The sequence below is a fragment of the Hyla sarda genome, chromosome 12 (genome assembly GCF_029499605.1).
Source record: "Hyla sarda isolate aHylSar1 chromosome 12, aHylSar1.hap1, whole genome shotgun sequence".
In the NCBI taxonomy this organism is placed as follows: Eukaryota; Metazoa; Chordata; class Amphibia; order Anura; family Hylidae; genus Hyla; species Hyla sarda.
In genome coordinates this window covers 25,120,615-25,143,825 of record NC_079200.1, presented here as the reverse complement: position 1 = coordinate 25,143,825, position 23,211 = coordinate 25,120,615, and the positions used below count along the sequence as shown (strand labels likewise).

The 23,211-nt window shown below is 45.1% G+C and overlaps 1 protein-coding gene across 2 annotated transcripts in view; it reads left to right on the top strand.

Moving 5' to 3' along the window:
* The first annotated feature begins 3,749 nt into the window (after window positions 1–3,749).
* The window catches only part of MED1 (mediator complex subunit 1), a 43,693-nt gene continuing 24,231 nt past the window's right edge, over window positions 3,750–23,211 (top strand). Inside the window, exons 1-8 of one of the 2 annotated variants that reach the window (XM_056547493.1) lie at window positions 3,750–3,896; window positions 11,231–11,330; window positions 12,914–12,992; window positions 13,080–13,134; window positions 14,731–14,863; window positions 17,829–17,857; window positions 22,090–22,161; window positions 22,642–22,704. In XM_056547493.1, coding sequence (XP_056403468.1) covers window positions 11,244–11,330; window positions 12,914–12,992; window positions 13,080–13,134; window positions 14,731–14,863; window positions 17,829–17,857; window positions 22,090–22,161; window positions 22,642–22,704 — 518 coding nt within the window. In that variant the 5' untranslated portion in view covers window positions 3,750–3,896; window positions 11,231–11,243. Of the gene's footprint in view, window positions 3,960–11,230; window positions 11,331–12,913; window positions 12,993–13,079; window positions 13,135–14,730; window positions 14,864–17,828; window positions 17,858–22,089; window positions 22,162–22,641; window positions 22,705–23,211 lie in introns of both variants that reach the window. The other variant, XM_056547494.1, reaches the window with a different exon arrangement.

Genomic DNA, 23,211 nt, shown 5'->3' with positions numbered 1-23,211 from the left:
TAAGAGAAGTAATTTGCAAATCTGTTTAACTTTCTGGCACCAGTTAATAAAAAAAACAAAAAAAAACAGTTTAATGTTTCTGCTGATTTTGTTTGGAAATGCATTGCCATCTATGAAGACGCCGCATTTACAAGCGATCTTAGTGCTGCCAAATTAAGCAAATGTGCATATTTTGCACATTTCCCGCCACCTGATCATAGCCTTAGGGTGTATTCACACCAAAGGAAATTCTGTGAGAAATTTCCTTTCTGGATTTCCTCAGTGGATCTGCACCGCCTGCAATCTGCACTGCCAAAATTAACCCCTGAAATTCAAAATGTGTTTTTTTTTTTTTTTTTTTGCGGCAGATTCCGCCAAGAGAAAAAACGAGACATAGGTGGAATGTCTGTAGGATGGAGAAGCCCTTTCTGTTATGATCTGTTACCATCTTAATTCGCTGTTGACTTTTGTCTATTTTGGATAAACTTATGCCTCTGTTCACACTAGCATCGTAACAGCCTCACAGGTAGGCTTGCCACCTGGCCAGTATTTTACCAGCACAGCTGGTATTTTGGCCACCCTGACGGTATTAATCCTCCAACTCCAGGAATGTTGCACCATGTACTATGCTAGTTTTTCCCAACCAGGGCACCTCCAACTGTTGCAAAACTACAACTCCCAGCATACTCGGACAGCCAACGGCTGTCCGGGCATGCTGTGGGGTTGTAGTTTTGCAACAGCTGGAGGCACCCCTGGTTGGGAAACACTGATCTATACTATATACTACTATATAGTCCAACATGCTGGGAGTTGTAGCTGCTGAGCCACAGGCTGTATCAGGGCATGCTAGGAGTTGTAGTTAGTAACTGACTGCAACTCCCGAATTTAACCCATTAAGGACCAAGGACATACTGGTACGTCCTGAGTCCGCTCTCGTTCTATAACGCGGGCCATGGTGGCTAATAGCGTGCAGCACTGTGGCTATTAACCCTTTAGACTCAGCGTTCAAAGTTTATTGCCGCATCTAACGTGAAACTAAACTACCCCCATCTAGCTCATTGGGGTGTTCGGGATCGCCATGGTGAAATCGTGGCATCCCAAACAGCTGTAGGACAGCAGGAGGGTCCCTTACCTTGCCTCCTGTTGTCCGATCGTCGAATGACTGCTCAGTGCCTGAGATTCAGGCATGAGCAGCCAAGCCGCAGAATCATTGATCAATGGTTTCATATGAGAAACCATTGATCAATGTAAAAGATCAGTGTGTGCAGTATTATAGTTCCCTATGGGAGCTATAACACTGGGGAAAAAAAAGTAAAAAAAAAGTGAATAAAGATCATTTAACCCCTCCCCTATTAAAAGTTTGAATCACCCCCCTTTTACCAATTAAAAAAAACAGTGTAAATAAAAATAAACATATATGGTATCGCCACCTGCGGAAATGTCCAAATTATAAAAATATATCGTTAATTAAACCGCACGGTCAATGGCGTACGCGCAAAAAAATTCCAAAGTCCAAAATAGTGTATTTTTGGCCACTGTTTATATCATGAAAATATGAATAAAAAGTGATCAAAAAGTCCGATCAATACAATTTATTAAAATGGTACCGCTAAAAACTTCAGATCACGGCGCAAAAAATGAGCCCTCATACCGCCCCATAAGCGGAAAAATAAAAAAGTTATAGGGGTCAGAAGATGACAGTTTTAAACGTATTAATTTTCCTGCATGTAGTTATGATTTTTTCCAGAAGTGCGACAAAATCAAACCTATATAAGTAGGGTATCATTTTAATCGTATGGACCTACAGAATAAAGATAAGGTGTCATTTTTACCGAAAAATGTACTGTGTAGAAACGGAAGCCCCCAAAATTTACAAAATGGCGTTTTTTCTTCAATTTTAATTTTTTTTCTGTTTTGTCGTAGATTTTTTTAGGTACAATGACTGATGTCATTACAAAGCAGAATTGGTGGCGCAAAAAATAAGCCATAATATGATTTTTATGTGCAAAATTGAAAGAGTTATGACTTTTTTTAATGGTAAGGAGTAAAAAATGAAAGTGCAAAAACGGAAAAAACCCTGGTCCTTAAGGGGTTAATAAAAAAAAAGCGATCAAAAAGTCCCATCAAAACAAAAATGGTACTGTTCAAAACTACAGATCGGGGCGCAAAAAATGACCCTCATACAGGCCCGTATAAGGAGAAATAAAAAAAAGTTATAGAGGTCGGGATAGGACAAAACTTCCCCCGCATATGTGTATCCTGTGATGGCATGCATACATAATTAATGATGCAAATTAGCATTGCCGGTATTTTTTTTTTATTTGTTTTTGCAAAAAAAGGTGGCAACCCTACTCACAGTTTATCACAGAATAAGTGTGCACGCACACCACGTTTTTGCTATACAGTTCCCGTATACGGTTTAAAGATGAAAACCATATGGAACCGTATAGAAAACTGTATGCATTGACTTAACATTGTAAACCGTATGTCAAACGCATCATCCGGTTTAGTCAGTTTTGCGTCTTATACGGTTGTGTCCGGAGAAGACAGCAGAGGACCGTAGAAGACAACAGAGGACCGGAGAAGACAACAGAGGACCGGAGAAGACAGCGGAGGACCGGTGAAGACAGCGGAGGACCGGAGAAGACAACGGAGGACCGGAGAAGACAGCGGAGGACCGGAGAAGACAACGGAGGACAGGAGAAGACAGCAGAGGACAGGAGAAGACAGCGGAGGACCGGAGAAGACAGCGGAGGACCGGAGAAGACAGCGGAGGACCGGAGAAGACAGCGGAGGACCGGAGAAGACAGCGGAGGACCGGAGAAGACAGCGGAGGACCGGAGAAGAAAACGGAGGACCGGAGAAGACAGCAGAGGACCGGAGAAGACAGCAGAGGACCGGAGAAGACAGCAGGGGACCGAGAAGACAGCAGAGGACCGGAGAAGACAGCAGAGGACCGTAGAAGACAGCGGAGGACCGGAAAAGACAGCAGAGGACCGAAGAAGACAGCAGAGGACCGGAGAAGACAGCGGAGGACCGGAGAAGACAGCGGAGGACCGGAGAAGACAGCGGAGGACCGGAGAAGACAGCAGAGGACCGGAGAAGACAGCAGGGGACCGAGAAGACAGCAGAGGACCGGAGAAGACAGCAGAGGACCGGAGAAGACAGCAGAGGACCGGAGAAGACAACGGAGGACCGGAGAAGACAACGGAGGACCGGAGAAGACAGCAGAGGACCGGAGAAGACAGCAGAGGACCGGAGAAGACAGCAGAGGACCGGAGAAGACAGCAGAGGACCGGAGAAGACAGCGGAGGACCGGAGAAGACAGCGGAGGACCGGAGAAGACAGCAGAGGACCGGAGAAGACAGCGGAGGACCAGAGAAGACCAGGAGAGCCCAGTGGAGGCTCGGGTCACCATCGGGAGTGGCGGGGACACCATCGCCAGTGGCGGGGACAGGTGAGTACAGCTTCCTCTACTTTACATTGCACGAATCCCTCAACATACGATGGATTCGACAAACAATGGCTCGTTTGGAACGAATTACCATCGTCTGTTGAGGGACCACTGTATTGTAACCCAAATATATGATAAAGCTTGACCCAGGTTGCTAAGGGCAACATCACTTTTGGGTTAGCACTATCATGTCTATACAGTTCATGAAAAAGAAAGGAGTTGTCTGCTGCCATCTAGCGTCTGCTCATGAGTGTTGCCATCGTTACAGGAAGCGGCCCCCTCTGAGCTCTCGCGTTGTTTGGGTCTCGGCTTTCACTCCACTATTCGATCATCTCGGGAAATCTCGCGAGATCCATGGGAAAATCGGCGCTGGGGCTGCGGCGGTGGTTCCGGGTGCTGGGATCGCGGGGAACAGGCCGCGGCCGCCCGTATAGGAGGAACAGCCGGGGGAACGAGGCGCAGGGTGAGTGCGGGGAGGAGAGGCCGCCGTCCTGGGGGTGATAGGCCCGGACTCTGCCTTCTCCAGGTAATCCGGACATCTGGGCTCCATCACGGGTGACAGGGATTCTATGGAGACAGCACCTGACTGTATAGCGGTGTTTCCCAACCAGGGTGCCTCCAGCTGTTGCAAAACTACAACTCCCAGCATGCCCGGACAGCCTTCGGCTGTCCGGGCATGCTGGGAGTTGTAGTTTCGCAACAGCTGGAGGCACCCTGGTTGGGAAACGCTGCTGTGTAGGATCTGTGACTGGGGGAGGGGAGGAGACAGGCGCCTCATCTGTACTATAGGGACATTAACCCCTTCTGCATTCACTGCCAGTCTGATCAGCCTATAGATTAACCCTTTGATGTTTCGTGATGATGAAATTACTTCTAAGACTGGTGAAAATCTACATCTGGTGCTGTCATGCCATGCTGGGAGTTGTAGTCATGAAAGACCTAGTTGGGGGATAATTGGTTGATCTTTTTTTTGGCGCTCCGTCTTTTATAAACTACAACTCCCAGCAGCACCCTGACAGCTGCAATGGTATCCAACTGGTACAGATCTACATCTGGTCCTGTCAGGCCATGCTGGGAGTTGTAGTTATGCAAGATCTGGTTGCGGATCACTGGTTTACACTCTGACCTCAATCTTATGGCTCTCTTATAAAACTACAACTCCCAGCTAGGCTTGTCATTTGGCCGGTAATTTTAATATAATTGCAATACAATGGCCGGTATTTATCCAACCAATCCTCCAACTCCTGGAATGTTGCACCATAAACAATACCAGTGTTTCCAAACCAGAGGAAAACTACAACTCCCAGCATGCCCGGACAGCCAACGGCTGTCCGGGCATGCTGGGAGTTGTAGTTTTGCAACAGCTGGAGGCGCCCCTGGTTGGGAAACACTGATCTATACTATAAACTACTATATAGTCCAACATGCTGGGAGTTGTAATTGTGCAACAGCTGGAGGCGCCCCTGGTTGGGAAACACTGATCTATACTATAAACTACTATATAGTCCAACATGCTGGGAGTTGTAATTGTGCAACAGCTGGAGGCAACACTGGTTGGGAAACACTGACCTATACTATATAGTCCAACATGCTGGGAATTGTAGTTTTGCAACAGCTGGAGGCACCCCTCGTTGTGAAACACTGACCTATACTATATACTACTATATAGTCCAACGTGCTGGGAGTTGTAATTGTGCAACAGCTGGAGGCACCCCTGGTTGGGAAACATTGACCTATACTATAAACTACTATATAGTCCAACATGCTGGGAGTTGTAATTGTGCAACAGCTGGAGGCAACACTGGTTGGGAAACACTGACCTATACTATATAGTCCAACATGCTGGGAATTGTAGTTTTGCAACAGCTGGAGGCACCCCTCGTTGTGAAACACTGACCTATACTATATACTACTATATAGTCCAACGTGCTGGGAGTTGTAATTGTGCAACAGCTGGAGGCACCCCTGGTTGGGAAACATTGACCTATACTATAAACTACTATATAGTCCAACATGCTGGGAGTTGTAGTTTTGCAACAGCTGGAGGCACCCCTGGTTGGGAAACACTGACCTATACTATATACTACTATATAGTTCAACATGCTGGGAGTTGTAGTTTACGTTTGGGGCAGCTCCTGAGCCGCAGGCTGTATCAGGGCATGCTGGGAGTTGTAGTTAGTAACTAACTGCTACTCCTGTATTTGCTTAACCCCTTAAGGACTCTTTAGTTTTTTCCTCCTTACCTTTTAAAAATCATAACCCTTTCAATTTTCCACCTAAAAATCCATATTATGGCTTATTTTTTGCGTCTCCAATTCTACTTTGCAGTGACATCAGTCATTTTACCCAAAAATGCACGGCGAAACGGAGAAAAAAATCATTGTGCGACAAAATCGAAGAAAAAACGCCATTTTGTAACTTTTGGGGGCTTCCGTTTCTACGCAGTGCATATTTCGGTAAAAATTACGCCTTATCATTATTCTGTAGGTCCATACGGTTAAAATGATCCCCTACTTATATAGGTTTAATTTTGTCGCACTTCTGGAAAAAATTATAACTACATACAGGAAAATTTATACGTTTAAAAATGTCATCTTCTGACCCCTATAACTTTTTTATTTTTCCACGTACAGGGCGGTATGAGGACTCACTTTTTTTGCGCCGTGATCTGAAGTTTTTATCGGTATGATTTTTGTTTTGATCGGACTTTTTGATCACTTTTTATTCATTTTTTAATGGTATAAAAAGTGACCAAAATACACTTTTTTGGACTTTGGAATTTTTTTGCGCGTACACCATTGACCGTACGGCTTAATTAATGATATATTTTTATAGTTTCGACATTTACGCACGCGGCGATACCACATATGTATATTTTTTTTTTTTTTTTTTTTTTTTACACTGTTTTATTTTTCTTATGGGAAAAGGGGGGTGATTCAAACTTTTATTAGGGAAGGGGTTAAATGACCTTTATTAACACTTTTTTTTGCAGTGTTATAGGTCCCATAGGGACCTATAACACTGCACACACTGATCATTGTTATCCCATAGGGACCTATAACACTGCACACACTGATCATTGTTATCCCATAGGGACCTATAACACTGCACACACTGATCATTGTTATCCCATAGGGACCTATAACACTGCACACACTGATCATTGTTATCCCATAGGGACCTATAACACTGCACACACTGATCATTGTTATCCCATTGGGACCTATAACACTGCACACACTGATCTCTCATCCTGATCACAGGCGTGTATTAACACGCCTGTGATCAGTGTTATCGGCGCTTGACTGCTCCTGCCTGGATCTCAGGCACGGAGCAGTCATTCGCCGATCGGACACCGAGGAGGCAGGTAAGGGCCCTCCCGGTGTCCGGTCAGCTTTTCGGGTCACCGCGGTGGTCCCGAACAGCCCGACTGAGCAGCCGGGTCACTTTCGCTTTAGAAGCGGCGGTCAGCTTTGACCGCCGCTTCTAAAGGGTTAATACCGCACATCGCCGCGATCGGCGATGTGTGGTATTAGCCGCGGATCCCGGCCGTTGATGAGCGCCGTGACCGACGCGATATGATGCGGGATCGCGGCGCGATCCCGCTTCATATCGCGGGAGCCGGCGCAGGACGTAAATATACGTCCTGCGTCGTTAAGGGGTTAAAGGAGAAAAAAAAAACATCAGAAAGTCACATGAAAACTAAAATGGTCCTGTTAAAAACTACAGATCGGGGCGCAAAAAATGACCCTCATACAGGCCATATAAGGAGAAATAAAAAAGTTCTAGGGGTCAGAATAGGACAAAATTTCCCCGCATATGTGTATCCTGTGATGTCACGCATATATAATTAATCATGCAAATTAGCACGGCCGGTATTTTTTTGCAAGAAAGGTGGCGACCCTTCTCCCAGAGGTCAGGGCATGCTGGTAGTCATGCCCCGATCCGTTGCAGCGTTCCTCCGTTATTTTCATAATTGCGATTATGCAAATGAGCAGTCACGGGCAGGGGCAGAGTTACGCTGGGTTCACACCAGGTTTTTGCAGCTCAGTTCCCGTATACGTGTTCAATGTGAAAACCGTACGGAACCGTATTGAAAACCGTATGCATTGACTCTCCATTGAGAACCGTATGCCAAAAGATGCATCAGGTTGTGTCCGTTTTGCATCCTGTTTTGTCAGTTTTTTTTCCCCGTACCCAAAACCATAGCCTACCACTGTTTTTGGTCCAGGTGAAAAACTGTAACCGTACACGTTTATTATTTTTTTTTAAATGGGAGTCAATGGGAACCGTACAGAACTGTATGTGTGTACGGTTCCTTCCGGTTTGCACCATATGCTTTCTGACTTTGCACAGTTTTTTTTTCTTGGGATTTCAATAAAACAAGGGAAACTTTATTCAGAATGGAGTGAAAAGTTGAAAACGTATACGTTTTTTTTTCTTAAAAAACGGATGCAACCGGACATCATTTTTAAAGGTTTTGAGGAATCCGTTTTTCATCAAAAACTTGATACGGGAACTGTATTGCAAAAACGTGGTGTGAATGCAGCCTTACGATGGCGGTCTAGGGCACTGTGACGTCAGCGCTGTTTGTTTAGCGCTCGGCCCACTCATACAATCCCCTCCACTTCCCCGCTCTGTATTGATTCCTACTGCGCATGTGCTGATGATCCAAGATGGCCACGGCTATGTTGTATCATCAGCACATGCGCAGTAGGAGTGAATACAGAGTGAGGAAGCGGAGGGGATTGTATGACTATGTATGAGCGGGCCGAGCGATGAGGCGTCACAGAGGCCGCCATCGTAACTCCTCCAGTGCCAATCACTGCACATTTGCATAATCACAATTTTGAAGATAGCAGAGGAACACCGCAACGGATCGGGGTACGGTAGGCATCGCTTTAATCAGAGTCACCCGCATTACCAGTCAATACCACGGGCGACTCTTCTGACAGTTTTCCTTTAAAGGGGTACTCCAGTGGAAAACTTTTTATTTTTATTTATTTATTTATTTTTTAAATCAACTGGTGCCAGAAAGTTAAACAGATTTGTAAATTACTTCTATTAAAAAATCTTAATCCTTCCAATAATTATCAGATGCTGAAGTTGAGTTGTTGTTTTCTGTCTGGCAACAGTGCTCTCTGCTGACATCTCTGCTTGTCTCGGGAACTGCACAGAGTAGGAGAGGTTTGCTTTGGGGATTTGCTTCTACTCTGGACAGTTCCCGAGACAGGTGTCATCAGAGAGCACTTAGACAGAAAAGAACAACTCAACTTCATCAGTTCATAAGTACTGAAAGGATTAAGATTTTTTTTATTAGAAGTAATTTACAAATCTGTTTAACTTTCTGGAGCCAGTTGATATATAAAAATAAAAAAAAAAAGTTTTTTTTCCTGGATAACCCCTTTAATCCTTCCAGTACTTATTAGCTGCTGAATACTACAGAAGAAATAATTTTCTTTTTGGAACACAGAGCTCTCTGCTGACATCACGAGCACAGTGCTCTCTGCTGACATCTTTGTCCATTTTAAGAACTGTCCAGAGTAGGAGAAAATCCCCATAGCAAACATATGCTGCTCTGGACAGTTCCTAAAATGGACAGAGATGTCAGCAGAGAGCACTGTGCTTGCGATGTCAGCAGAGAGCTCTGTGTTCCAAAAAGAAAAGAATTTCCTCTGTAGTATTCAGCAGCCAATAAGTACTGGAAGGATTAAAAAAAAATTAATAAAAGTAATTTACAAATCAGTTTCACTTCCTGGCACCAGTTGATTTAAAAAAAATAAAAATAAAAAGTTTTCCACTGGAGTACTCCTTTAAGGCACCAGTAGCAGAAAATGCAAAGAGGAATTGAGGGTGCCATGATTGTGGGCGGGGCTATAGATGTAGATACCTGCTCTCCCTCCGTCATTGCTTTATAGATAATGACCCTCATTTACTATTCTAAACCCGACTTGTTTTGTTGTTTTTTTTTGGCGCATCTTTGTCTGCGCCATGTCGTAGACATCGTGCGCCAGTCTGCGACACGATGCGACATTTTTTCCCGATGGACCCGATGTGGATTCTCCCAAACCCGAAAAAGGGGCGTAACCCGACATTTCTGAGCTTTCCCACGTATTTATAAAGGTTTCCAACCCGAATTTGTTGAATTGTTGTGGATTTTTTCCCGACAACTCAGAGGAGTTGGAAACCAAAACCAACAAAACCCACGTGCGACAAACAGGATGCGACATAATAATAAATACCAGGGGAAAAAAGCAGTCGGGTAAGAAAGCAACATAGACGTACAACCCGATTTTCTAAGTAAATGAGGGCCGCTGTATAGCTGCCATTGTTTAAAGCCACACTTGCCTGATCACCTTCCCAGCACTTTTCTCAGCCTTTCAGAGGGTCAGATTGGTGTCTGTAAATCTCTAACCCTGTACTATATTTTGCTTTGTTTTGCCCGATTCTGCTTTATCTATTTCCTACTAGGGCCGGGGCGGTATACCGGTTCATACCGAATACCGAAATTTTTGGGCTTCACGATATGAATTTTCCCCCATACCGCAATACCGATTGGGCCCCTCCCCCTCGGAAATGTATTATCAGCCCAGTGCAGCGCTGTCCCCACATCGGGGAACTAATCCTATGTTACCCGCCTGCGCTGTTCTGCTCCCCCCCAATTAATTATCAGCCCACCGGGGTACTACTCACAGATGTCAAGCACTGCCCTCCTCCTCTTTGTTGTGGGCCGACACCGGCGCTGGAACTCTATACTGTACGCCAGTGGTCTTTAACCTGCAGACCTCCAGCTGTTGCAAAACTACAATTCCCAGCATGCCCGGACAACCAAAGGCTGTCCGGGCATGCTGGGAGTTGTAGTTTTGCAACAGCTGGAGGTCCGCAGGTTGAAGACCACTGCTGTACGCTGTATACCTATGGCCGGGCTGCAAAAGATAAACAAAATTAACTTTTAACCTACCTATGTCTGCCCTGGAACACCGGACAGCCGTCAGCCTATCACCGGCCGGAGCGATGCCCCGCCCCTGCCAGTGATAGGCTGAGCCCACTGTCATGTAAGAAGCCGGCTTCTTACATGACAGTGGGCTCAGCCTATCACTGGCAGGGGCGGGGCATCGCTCTGGCCGGTGATAGGCCAGTACTTATCAGCTGCTGTATGCTCCAGAGGAAGTTCTTTTCTTTTTGAATTTCTTTTCTGTCTGTCCCCAGCGTGCGACCGAGGTGGGTGAGTTAAAAGTTTATTTTCTGTATCTTTTGCCGCCCCGGGCATAGGTATACAGCGTACAGCAGTGGTCTCCAACCTGCGGACCTCCAGCTGTTGCAAAACTACAACTCCCAGCATGCTCGGACAGCTGTCCGGGCATGCTGGGAGTTGTAGTTTTGCAACAACTGGAGGTCCGCAGGTTGGAGACCACTGGCGTACAGTGAGTTCCATCGCCGGCAGCCCCCAACAAACAGGAGGAGGGCAGTGCTTGACATATGTGAGTAGTACCCCTCTGGGCTGATCATTAATTGGGGGGAGCAGAACAGTGCTGGCGGGTCACATGATTGGGGAGGGGGTGGGGTTGGGGGGACAGAACAGCGCTGGCAGGTCACATGATTGGGGAGGGGGGGTTGGGGGGACAGAACAGTGCTGGCGGGTCACATGATTGAGGGGGGGGGGGGGGTGAGAAAATACCGTTATATACCGTGGAACCGCCGTAAGTTAAAAAAAATACCGTGTTACACATATTTGGTCATACCGCCCAGCCCTATTTCCTATTAATCATAACTATCAGAATTTTTGTTTTCCTCCAGGGTCCCAGCCAAAATGAGTTCCCTCCTGGAACGCCTCCATGCCAAGTACAGCCAGAACAGACCATGGCCTGAAACAATTAAGCTGGTCAGGCAGATTATGGTGAGATGGAATGAGTTCTATGTTTTTACTTATTCAAGATTTTTATTAATTTTAAAAAAAAAATAAAACGGTATTGGGTGGTGGTTGGGGGGAGGGGTTACAGAAAAGATTTAAAAAAAAGGGGGTAGGGGAGGGTGTATTGGGGGTAGAATCTGCTAAGAGTTCCTCCTTATAATGCAGCTGAGTTATTTCTGCAAACCAATCAGTAATAGAGGGAGGACAGGAAAAAGCAATTCAATTAGAGATGAGCAAACTTACAGTAAATTCGATTCGTCACGAACTTCTCGGCTCGGCAGTTGATGACTTATCCTGCATAAATTAGTTCAGCTTTCAGGTGCTCCCGTGGGCTGGAAAAGGTGGATACAGTCCTAGGAGATTCTTTCCTAGGACTGTATCCACCTTTTCCAGCCCACCGGAGCACCGGAAAGCTGAACTCATTTATGCAGGATAAGTCATCAACTGCCGAGAAGTTTGTGACGAATTGAATTTACTGTAAGTTCGCTCATCTCTAAATGCAATGACTTGGCAGAAACCAGAAATATAGAAAGTATTAAGGGTGCTGGGTCATTTTTAAAAGGGTACTCCGGTGAAAAAAATGTTTTTCATATCAACTGGCTCCAGAAAGTTAAAAAGATTTGTAAATTACATCTATATAAAAATCTTAATCCTTCCAGTACTTATCAGCTGCTGTATGCTCCAGAGGAAGTTCTTTTCTTTTTGAATTTCTTTTCTGTCTGACCACAGTGCTCTCTGCTGACACCTGTCTGTCAAGAACTGTCCAGAGCAGGAGAGATTTGCTATGGGGATTTGCTTGTACTCTGGACAGTTCCTGACACGGACAGAGGTGTCAGCAGAGAGCACTGAGGTCAGACTGAAAGGAAATTCAAAAGGAAATGAACTTTCTCTGGAGAATACAGCAGCTGATAAGTACTTGAAGGATTAAAGGGGTACTCCACTGGAAAACTTTATTTATTTATTTATTTATTTTTTTAAATCAACTGGTGCCAGAAAGTTAAACAGATTTGTAAATTACGTCTATTAAAAAAAATCTTAATCCTTCAAGTACTTATTAGCTGCTGTATACTTAAGAGGAAGTATATATATATTTTTTTTCTGTCTGACCACAGTGCTCTCTGCTGACACCCCTGTCCATTTTAGGAACTGTCCAGAGTAGAAGCAAATCCCCATAGCAAACCTATGCTGCTCCGGACAGTTCCTTAAATGGACAGAGGTGTCAGCAGAGAGCACTGTGGTCAGACAAAAAGGAAATTCAAAAAGAAAAGAACTTCCTGTGGAGCATACAGCAGCTGATAAGTACTGGAAGGATTATGATTTTTTAATAGAAGTAATTTACAAATCTGTTTAACTTTCTGGAGCCAGTTGATTTAAGAAAAATAGTTTTTCACCGCAGTACCCCTTTCAATCTTACACTCGTAATTTTGAGGGTGAAGTCCACCACTGCCACCCAAAACAGTTGCCACCAAACGTGTGACAATGTGCCCACTTCCCTACCACATCGCCAGCAGGAGATGTTTTTATTAGGTTCTTTTGTGTTTGTACTAATCTCTTCATCCTTTGTGCAGGAGAAGAGGACTGGAATGATATCCGGAGGTCACCAGCACTTAGTGAGTTGTCTAGAAACTCTACAGAAAGCTTTAAAAGGTGAGAAATGATTTTCACCCGGTATAAAGATTATTAAAATGTTATTTTTCCCCAATAAGACATTAATAAGAGATTTATTTTTTGCAGTGTCTTCCTTGTCTGCCATGACGGACCGCCTGGAGTCTATAGCAAGACAAAATGGGTGAGCTGGTTGTAAGGTCTGTGTACAATGTATGATGTCCAAGACACCGAATATCACACCTCTATGTACTGGTTAAAGGGGTACTCCGGTGGAAAACTTTTTTTATTTATTTTTTAAATCAACTGGTGCCAGAAAGTTAAACAGATTTGTAAATTACTTCTATTAAAAAAATCTTAATCCTTCCGGTACTTATTAGCTGCTGAATACTACAGAGGAAATTATTTTCTTTTTGGAACACAGAGCTCTCTGCTGACATCACGACCACAGTGCTCTCTTCTGACGTCTCTGTCCATTTTAGGAACTGTCCAGAGCAACATATGTTCGCTATGGGGATTTTCTCCTACTCTGGACAGTTCTTAAAATGGACAGAGATGTCAGCAGAGAGCACTGTGTTCCAAAAAGAAAAGAATTTCCTCTGTAGTATTCAGCAGCTAATAAGTACTGGAAGGATTAAGATTTTTTAATAGGAGTAATTTACAAATCTGTTTAACTTTCTGGCACCAGTTGATTTAAAGAAAAGTTTTCCATTGGAGTACCCCTTTAAACATTGACCATGGGAAAGAGCTGGTTGGGTCCCCCTCCTCCCATGCAACTAAACTGTCTTTCTCTCTAGTAGGTAGAAATGTAACATTTTATGAAAGCACCTCACTGGAAGTCTATGAGCTATCTTGTACAACATACTTAAATACCAATTGAAGTGACCTGACTGGCTGATACTGTGTCTTAAAGGGGTACTCCGGCGCTAAGACATCTTATCCCCCTATTCAAAGGATAGGGGATAAGATGCCTGATAACGGGGGTCCCGCCGCTGGGGATCTTGCATGCAGCACCCCGTTATAATCAGTCCCCAGAGCATGTTCGCTCCGGGTCTGATTACTGGTGATCAAGGGGGCTGGAGCATTGTGACGTCACGGATCCGCCCCCATGTGCTGTCACGTCCCCTCCCATAGGCTTGCATTGAGGGGGCGGAGCATGATGTCACACGGGGGCGGGGCCGTGACGTCACAATGCTCCGGCCAACGTGATCGCCAGTAATCAGACCCAGAGCGAACATGCTCTGGGGACTCATTATAACGGGGTGCTGCGTGCAAGATCACAGCGGTCCCCATCGGTGGGACTTCCGCGATCAGGCATCTTATCCCCTATCCTTTGGATAGGGGATAAGATGTCTTAGCGCCGGAGTGCCCTCATTTTGTTCCAAACACTTGGAGCAGGCGACGGGGGGTCGTGATGTCACGGCCACGCCCCCTCAATGCAAGTCTATTGAAGATGGCGTAGCTGATGCCACGCCCCCTCCCATAGACTTGCATTGAGGGGGCGTGGCTGTGACGTCACGACCTCCAGCCGCTGGTACCCAGCCTTCTAAATGAATGCCGGGTGCTGCACAGAGATTGTGGGGGTCCCAGCGGCAGGACCTTTGCATAGGGGTTAGGATGTCTATGGGTGGAGTACCCCTTTTATAGCGTTGTCCTCATACTTTTGGCTATTAATTGTGTGTCACATATTTAAAATGGTTTAGCTTTTGTGTAATGATTATCGGTCAGCACATTTGTAATTCTAGTTTGTGTATTTTTTTTTGTTTTCTTGACCCTATAGTCTTACATCTCACCTAAGTCCTAATGGCACAGAGTGTTACATCAGCTCAGACCTCTTCTATCTAGAGGTTCATCTGGATCCAGAGGGGCAGCTGTCTGATGTCAAGGTTGCTCATCAGGGGGAAAGCCCAATGGTAAGTGTAAACGTGTCCTTAAAGGGGAATTATATTCTAGATGCACAAAAAGATCAGGCTGTTGATATCTCTGGTTTCAGACCGACTCTGCTTTCCCAGAATGTAGGGTCCTTTTAAAGGGCCATTACATTTAGGGTACTGGACAATTGACTTAAAGGGGTACTCCCCTGTATAAACCTTTTTTTTTTAAATAAACTGGTGCCAGAAAGTTAAACAGATTTGTAAATTACTTCTATTAAAAAAATCTTAATCCTTCCAGTACTTATCAGCTTCTTTATGCTCCACGGGAAGTTCTTTTCTTTTTGAATTTCCTTTCTGCCTGACCACAGTGCTCTCTGATGACACCTCTGTCCATGTCAGGAACTGTCCAGAGCAGGATAGGTTTTCTATGTGGATTTGCTTGTACTCTGCACAGTTCCTAAAATGGACAGAGGTGTCAGCAGAGAGCAGTGTGGTCAGACAGAAAGGAAATTCAAAATTCAAGAACTTCCTGTGGAACATACAGCAGCTAATAAGTACTGGAAATAAAAGTAATTTACAAATCTGTTTAACTTTCTGGCACCAGTTGATTTAAAAAAAAAAATGTTTTCCAGTGGAGTACCCCTTTAAAGGCGTATTCCAGCTTTATAAAAGGATAGGGGATAAGATGTATGATTACCGGGGTCCCGGCACTGGGGACCCCCGCAATCTCACTGTAGCCCCCAGCATTCTGTGCCAGCCGCTGCCTCCGAGAGGGGATAAGATGTATAAAGCTGGAATACCCCTTTAATTAGACCAAAAGTAGCCTACGGCCTTGTTCACAGCTGCGTCCGATTTCGTAACGGACACTGACGTATCCCAGCAGAGCCCATTACCTTTAGTGGAGTCATCTGTTTGTTTAACAGGCTTTGAGTGGACGTTCATAGCTTTATAGTATCTACTTTCAGTCCATTTCATGAACATTTAGTGTTTCTGTATGGGACTCAAAAGCATGGTCTCCTGCCCTTTAAAGTCCCGCAAACACAAAACATGTGTTCTGGAAGGTGACTGTTGTTAGACCACGTTTCCGTCTATTAAATTCAGTGGACCCCCCCGGGAACACATTGTGGCATATGTTGGCAAACCTTTTTTTATGGGCTGCTGATGTAGACTGGTGGGGTGTTTAGAAACTGTGATTTAAATGGGGTCTTAAATGGATAACAAGAGCCAAAAGCCATAAACATGACTTTAAAGGGGCACTCCGCTGCTCAGCGTTTGGAACAAACTGTTCCGAACGCTGTAGCTGGCGCCAGGAGATCGTGATGTCATAGCCCCGCCCCCTCATGACGATACCATTTTTTTTTAAGACCGTACGAGTATCGATACTTTAATTCTAGAACTCGCTGATACTAAGTACAAATACTTATATTTTAAAGGGAATCTGACACCAAGGTGCCCCGGTCTCTGGCGCTGTTTACCGTATGATATGTGGGTCCTTGTTGTGTACAATGGAGGCGGCTGCTGTAGTATGAGCCAAGATTTCTCTCTTCTCCATTGGACAGAACAGGGAATTTGTATTGGGGGCGAGACCGATGTCTCCGGAGCGATTGCGCTGACATTCACGAGGTGAGCAGCGGTAGAAACCTGCATCTACTTAGAAACTGACATTAGTGCAGGTGACTGCTGTAAGATTGCCTTTAAAGGGGTTCTCCACTGCCCTGTCTTCCGGAGCTCCGCTCGCAGCGTCCGGGAAGTTTATTACTCCAAACGCTGTGTGCGGGCTTCTGTGTTCGAGGCCGCCCCCTCGTGACGACAGCGGTCGCGCCCCCTTCCCATAGACTTTCGTTGAGGGGTGGGCGTGACGTCACGAGGGGGCAGCCCCGAACACGGAAGCCCGCACACAGCGTCCGGAGTAATAAACTTCCGGACGCTGCGAGCGGGGCTCCGGAAGACTGGGCAGTGGAGAACCCCTTTTAATAGTAGTTAGTATCCCCTTGTAGGCAGTATAAGATAGTTGCAGACATTAGTAGCTGCCCCCTGTAGACAGCAGCCCCCCCCCCCCTTGTAGCCAGCAGAACGACCCCCCCCCTTGTAGCCAGCAGGAGTCCCCCCTTGTAGCCAGCAGGAGTCCCCCCTTGTAGCCAGCAGGAGTCCCCCCTTGTAGCCAGCAGGAGTCCCCCCTTGTAGCCAGCAGGAGTCCCCCCTTGTAGCCACCAGAAGCCCCCCCCGTTCCCCTACTAATCGCTGCCCTGTTCTGCCGTCCGCATTATGGCGTCTTATGGAGGAGCATGTGACCTACACGTCACTCTGCTTCCTCCGTAGCGTTACACTGGGCGCAGTGGAGTAGTTGGAGTGACGTGTGTGTCACATGCTCCTCCATAAGATGCCATGATGCGGATGGTAGAAAGGGGCAGCGGCAGTGATGCGGACCGGAGAATGGGTCAGTGGAGCGCTCCACCAGTTATCGGGGACATTAGACAAGTTCCTGATACCTTGCAAATACCTGGTATCGGCCCTGATACCAATACTAGTATCAGTATCGAGACATCCCTAGTGAAGACCTAGACTAGACAAGTCTGCAGATGCTCCAGATTATTTATCAATGCCTGATATACCGTGACAAATATGCTGCATTAGAAGTTTCTCCAAGTTTGCATTGTCTAAAATTTAGACCGTTTTAGTACATTTCCCCGTTGTGTTTGCAGCTATAATAAGTGATCGGTCTCTCAGGTTATGCAATGCTGGTTGTCAGTCTGCAGTAAATTTGACTTCTATTTGCATCACTTCTGAACTGATTTGTCAAAACCTTTGTAGAGAAAAAGATGGCTTCATAAATGTTTTAAAAGGCCTGTGAAAATTTTTTTTAAAAGCCGCGGTCTGGTCGCTATGCGCAACTGCACCACTTTTACTCTGCACTGGTTTTCTTAAGTTTCTCCCAGTGTCTTTGCACGCGACATTACCTGTAAATTGTAGGTGTTGTAATAAATAGTTTTTTTGCCTTTTACAGAGCAGTCCAGAACTCGTACAGCAACTAAGGTTGGTATCTTTCATTAACCCCTTAAAGCGTATCCGTCAGATCACTCAATAAAAACAAAACTGTTATATGTTGCGCAGTATCTCATCCTGATCATGTACATGTACTTTGTATGTGTCTGTGACCTGCATTTCTCTCAGAATTAGCTTTATTTCTGAAATACCTTAATTTTATCTACCAGAAGCAGGGGGCGGGTACTCACTGTGATAACCACTCCCCCTTCTCCCCCTCCCTCTCCTCAGTCCAGTGCTTCCCAACCAGGGTGCCTCCAGCTGTTGCAAAACTACAGCTCCCAGCATGCCCACACATCATTTGGCTGTGCATGCATGCTGGGAGTTTTAGTTTTGAAACAGCTGAAGGATATGATTGTAGTCCCCCTTTATTACACACACACACACTGGGTTCATATATTCTTACACATACACATTAGATACACACTGATATACACACATACACATATATCCACACACACATACATGCAGAGACACTTACTTTTTCATCTGCAATGCAATGTTTCTGCCTCTCTCATTGATGTCTGCTGTGTGAGTGTCGGCAACAGTCTTCCTGCCCCTCCCCTTCTCTTCACATGAGTCTCTGCAGCGTGTACAGCCCCTCCCCCCTCCAAAAACGTCCCGGAGTCCAGGACGAAGCAGCGTTCACAGAAGGACTGAATGCATTCCAGGAGGCAGGGGGGGTGGGCAGTTCTTTGACTGGCTTTTTCAATATGAAATTCTGAAAATTTTCTAATGAAAGCAATTGCAAAACCTATTGGTTATACATGCTTCACTACATATCAAAAGTTTTTATATCTGACAGTGCCCATTTAAGGACTCATGACGTACCGGTACGTCATGAGTCCGCTCCCGATCTGTAACGCGGGCCACGGGACCCGAGGCTAATAGCGCGCGGCATTGATCGCGGTGCCGCGCGCTATTAACCCTTTAGACGCGGCATTCAAAGTTGAACGCCGCGTCTGAAGTGAAAGTATGCCGGTTAGCTCAGGGAGCTGTTCGGGATAGCCGCGGTGAAATCGCAGCATCCCGAACAGCTTGCAGGACAGCTGGAGAATCCCTACCTGCCTCCTCGCTGTCCGATCACCGAATGACTGCTCAGTGCCTGAGATCCAGGCATGAGCAGTCAAGCGGCAGAATCATCGATCACTGGTTTCTTATGAGAAACCAGTGATCAATGATAAAGATCAGTGTGTGCAGTGTTATAGGTCCCTATGGGATAACAATGATCAGTGTGTGCAGTGTTATAGGTCCCTATGGGATAACAATGATCAGTATAAGAGATCAGTGTGTGCAGTGTTATAGGTCCCTATGGGATAACAATGATCAGTATAAGAGATCAGTGTGTGCAGTGTTATAGGTCCCTATGGGATAACAATGATCAGTATAAGAGATCAGTGTGTGCAGTGTTATAGGTCCCCATGGGAGCTATAACACTGCAAAAAAAAGTGAATAAAGATCATTTTACCTCTTCCCTTTTTAAAACTTTGAATCACACCCCTTTTCCCATAAAAAAAAAACTGTGTAAATAAAAATAAACATATGCGGTATCACCGCGTGCGGAAATGTCCGAATTATAAAAATATATCATTAATTAAACCGCACGGTCAATGGCGTGCGCGCTAAAAAATTCCAAAGTCCAAAATAGTGTATTTTTGGTCACTTTTTATATCAAGAAAAAATGATCAATAAGTCCTATCAATGCAAAAATGGTACCGCTAAAACGGAAAAATAAAAAAGTTATCGGGGTCAGAAGATGACAATTTTAAACGTATAAATTTTCCTGCATGTAGTTATGATTTTTTCCAGAAGTGCGACAAAATCAAACCTATATAAGTAGGGTATCATTTTAACCGTATGGACCTACAGAATAATGATAAGGTGTCATTTTTACCGAAAAATGTACTACGTAGAAACGGAAGCCCCCAAAAGTTCCAAAATTGTGTTGTTTTGTTTTTTTTTGTCTCTCAATGATTTTTTTTTTTCCGTTTCGCCGTACATTTTTAGTAAAATGACTGAGGTAATTACAAAGTAGAATTGGTGGCGCAAAAAATAAGCCATAATATGGATTTTTAGGTGCAAAATTTAAAGAGTTATGATTTTTTTTAAAGGTAAGGAGGAAAAACGAAAATGCAAAAACGCTGAGTCCTTAAGGGGTTAAAAAATAATTTCTCATTAGAAAAGGATCTGTTGTTTAAAGGGGTACTCTGCTGCTCAGCGTTTGGAACAAACTGTGCCGAACGCTGGAGCTGGCGCCGGGAGCTTGTGACATCATAGCCCTGCCGCATCATGATGTCACGCCCCCTCCCATAGACTCGCATTGAGGGGGCGTGATGTCATGAGGGGGCGGGGCTATAATGTCACGAGCTCCCGGCTACTGCGTTCAGATTTGTTTGTTCTAAACGCTGAGCAGCGGAGTACCCCTTTTAAAGGTGTCTTCCAGAAAACTAAACATACCCCCTATATACAAGATAGGGGATAAGTGTCTTCTCACGGGGGATCTGACCACTGGGACCCGCCCCTCAATCACCTGTACGGGCACCATCTCAGCCAGTAATTGGCTGAACAGGTCGTCACTCCTTGTCTCTGAGGGTGAGGGCCGGAGCGCTGAGGAGTTTGGTAAGTACAGAGACAGGCCCTGTGCAGGAGATCACGGGGGGTCCCTGCGATCGGACACTTATACCTCATCCTGCAGATAGGGGATAAATTTAGTTCCCAAAGCTACTCCTTTAAAGGGGTACTCCGCTGCTCAGCCTTTGGAACAAACTGTTCCGAACGCTGGAGCACTGGGAGCTTGTGACATCATAGCCCCGCCCCTCTTTGACATCACACCCCACCTCCTCAATGCAAGTCTATGGGAAGGGGGCATGACAGCTTCTCTTGGGTCAGCACAAGGCTGTAGAAGAGCAAACCATAATAGCTGTGTGAGAGAATAAAAAAAATGCATTCAGGGTTTTCTTAATCCCTTAAGGACCCAGGGTTTTTCCGTTTTTGCATTTTCGTTTTTTCCTCCTTACCTTTGAAAAATCATAACTCTTTCAATTTTGCACCTAAAAATCCATATGATGGCTTATTTTTTGCACCACCAATTCTACTTTGTAATGACATCAGTCATTTTACCCAAAAATATACGGCGAAACAGAAAAAAAAATTATTGGGAGACAAAATTGGAAAAAAAAAACGCTACAGGTCACAGAGCATGCCTAGAAAAGTCTCCCATAGAAGTAAATGTGTCTCCTCCAGGCCATTAAATCACACCTAGAAAATGCCATTAAAGAAATCTACAGTCAGTAAATAAAATCATATGAAAGAGGTACTCCGGTGGAAAACTTTTTTTATTTATTTTTTTAAATCAACTGTTCACGACCACAGTGCTCTCTGCTGACACCTCTGTCCATTTTAGGAACTGTCCAGAGCAGCATATTTTTCTATGGGGATTTTCTCCGGCTCTTGACAGTTCCTGAAATGGACAGAGGTGTCAGCAGAGAGCACTGTGGTCCGACAGAAAAGAAATCCAAAAAGAAAAGAATTTCCTCTGTAGTATACAGCAGCTAATAAGTACTGGAAGGATTAAGATTTTTTTAATAGAAGTAATTTACAAATTTGTTTAACTTTCTGGCACCAGTTGGTTAAAAAAAAAATATATATATAAAGTTTTCCACCAGAGTACCCCTTTAAAGAAGATGTAAAAAGTTTGGTGACTCTTGCTTTTCTTTTATAGTAATACAAAAGTCATAAAAAAATAGTGCACAATATTTTATTGTTTATAATAAAAATACAAATTATTTGTCTTGAACCATCCGACCGCTACATTTTAAGTAAGTTAGAATTAGAGATGAGTGAACTTACAGTAAATTCGATTCGTCACGAACTTCTCGGCTCGGCAGTTGATGACTTTTCCTGCATAAATTAGTTCAGCCTTCAGGTGCTCCCGTGGGCTGGAAAAGGTGGATACAGTCCTAGGAGACTCTTTCCTAGGAATGTATCCACCTTTTCCAGCCCACCGGAGCACCGGAAAGCTGAACTAATTTATGCAGGATAAGTCATCAACTGCCGAGCCGAGAAGTTTGTGACGAATCGAATTTACAGTAAGTTCGCTCATCTCTAGTTAGAATATGCCTTTTGCACAAATCTAAGCCTACATTGTACTATGAAATTACTATTAAATTATACAAGTTCCTCGTGTTTGCATTTTTTTTCTTATTTCTATGTCTTGTCCTTAGAGATAAGAATTTTGAGGACTTCTCTCAGTATTTGAAGAGCCTGGTAAACCTGTACAAGATGCCAGGAGATAAGTAAGTGGTTACTATCATGTAGCTCAGATACAAAATACTCACCATGTTAGGCTGGGTTCACACTACGTTTTCTCCCATACGGGAGCGCATACGGCAGGGGGGGAGCTAAAAGCTCGCGCTCCCGTATGTCACCGTATGCGCTCCCGTATGTCATTCATTTCAATGAGCCGACTGGAGTGAAACGTTCGGTCCGGTCGGCTCATTTTTGCGCCGTATGCGCTTTTACAACCGGACCTAAAACTGTGGTCAACCACGGTTTTAGGTCCGGTTGTAAAAGCGCATACGGCGCAAAAATGAGCCGACCGGACCGAACGTTTCACTCCGGTCGGCTCATTGAAATGAATGACATACGGGAGCGCATACGGTGACATACGGGAGCGCGAGCTTTTAGCTCCCCCCTGCCGTATGCGCTCCCGTATCGGAGAAAACGTAGTGTGAACCCACCCTAAAGCTGTCTGACTGGTTGTTTTATCTCCATAGGAAAATGTTTTTAGCACTTCAGTCTTTGGAAATGGACCTCACAAAAATGGCTGCAATGTATTGGTAAGCGCAACAGTACTTGTGCCCTGTGGCGATTTAAGATACCAGTTGAATTTTATATATATATATATATATACAGTGGTCCCTCAACATACGATGGTAATCCGTTCCAAACGGACCATCGTTTGTCGAAACCATCGTATGTTGACGGATCCGTGCAATGTAAAGTATAGGACAGTGGTCTACAACCTGCGGACCTCCAGATGTTGCAAAACTACAACACTCAGCATGCCCGGACAGCAAACGGCTGTCCGGGCATGCTGGGAGTTGTAGTTTTGCAACATCTGGAGGTGCGCAGGTTGAAGACCACTGGTATTGGAGGTTGTACTCGTGTCCCCGCCGTTCCGGACCGTCACTGCTCGTCACCGCTGCCCTGGATGTCGCCTTCCATCGCTGTCGCCGCGTCCCCAGGGTGTCCCCGACGCTCCAGTAAGGCCTCTGCTTCCCCGGCATCCTCACTCTCCGTTGCCGCCATCACGTCGCTACGCACGCCGCTCCTATTGGATGACG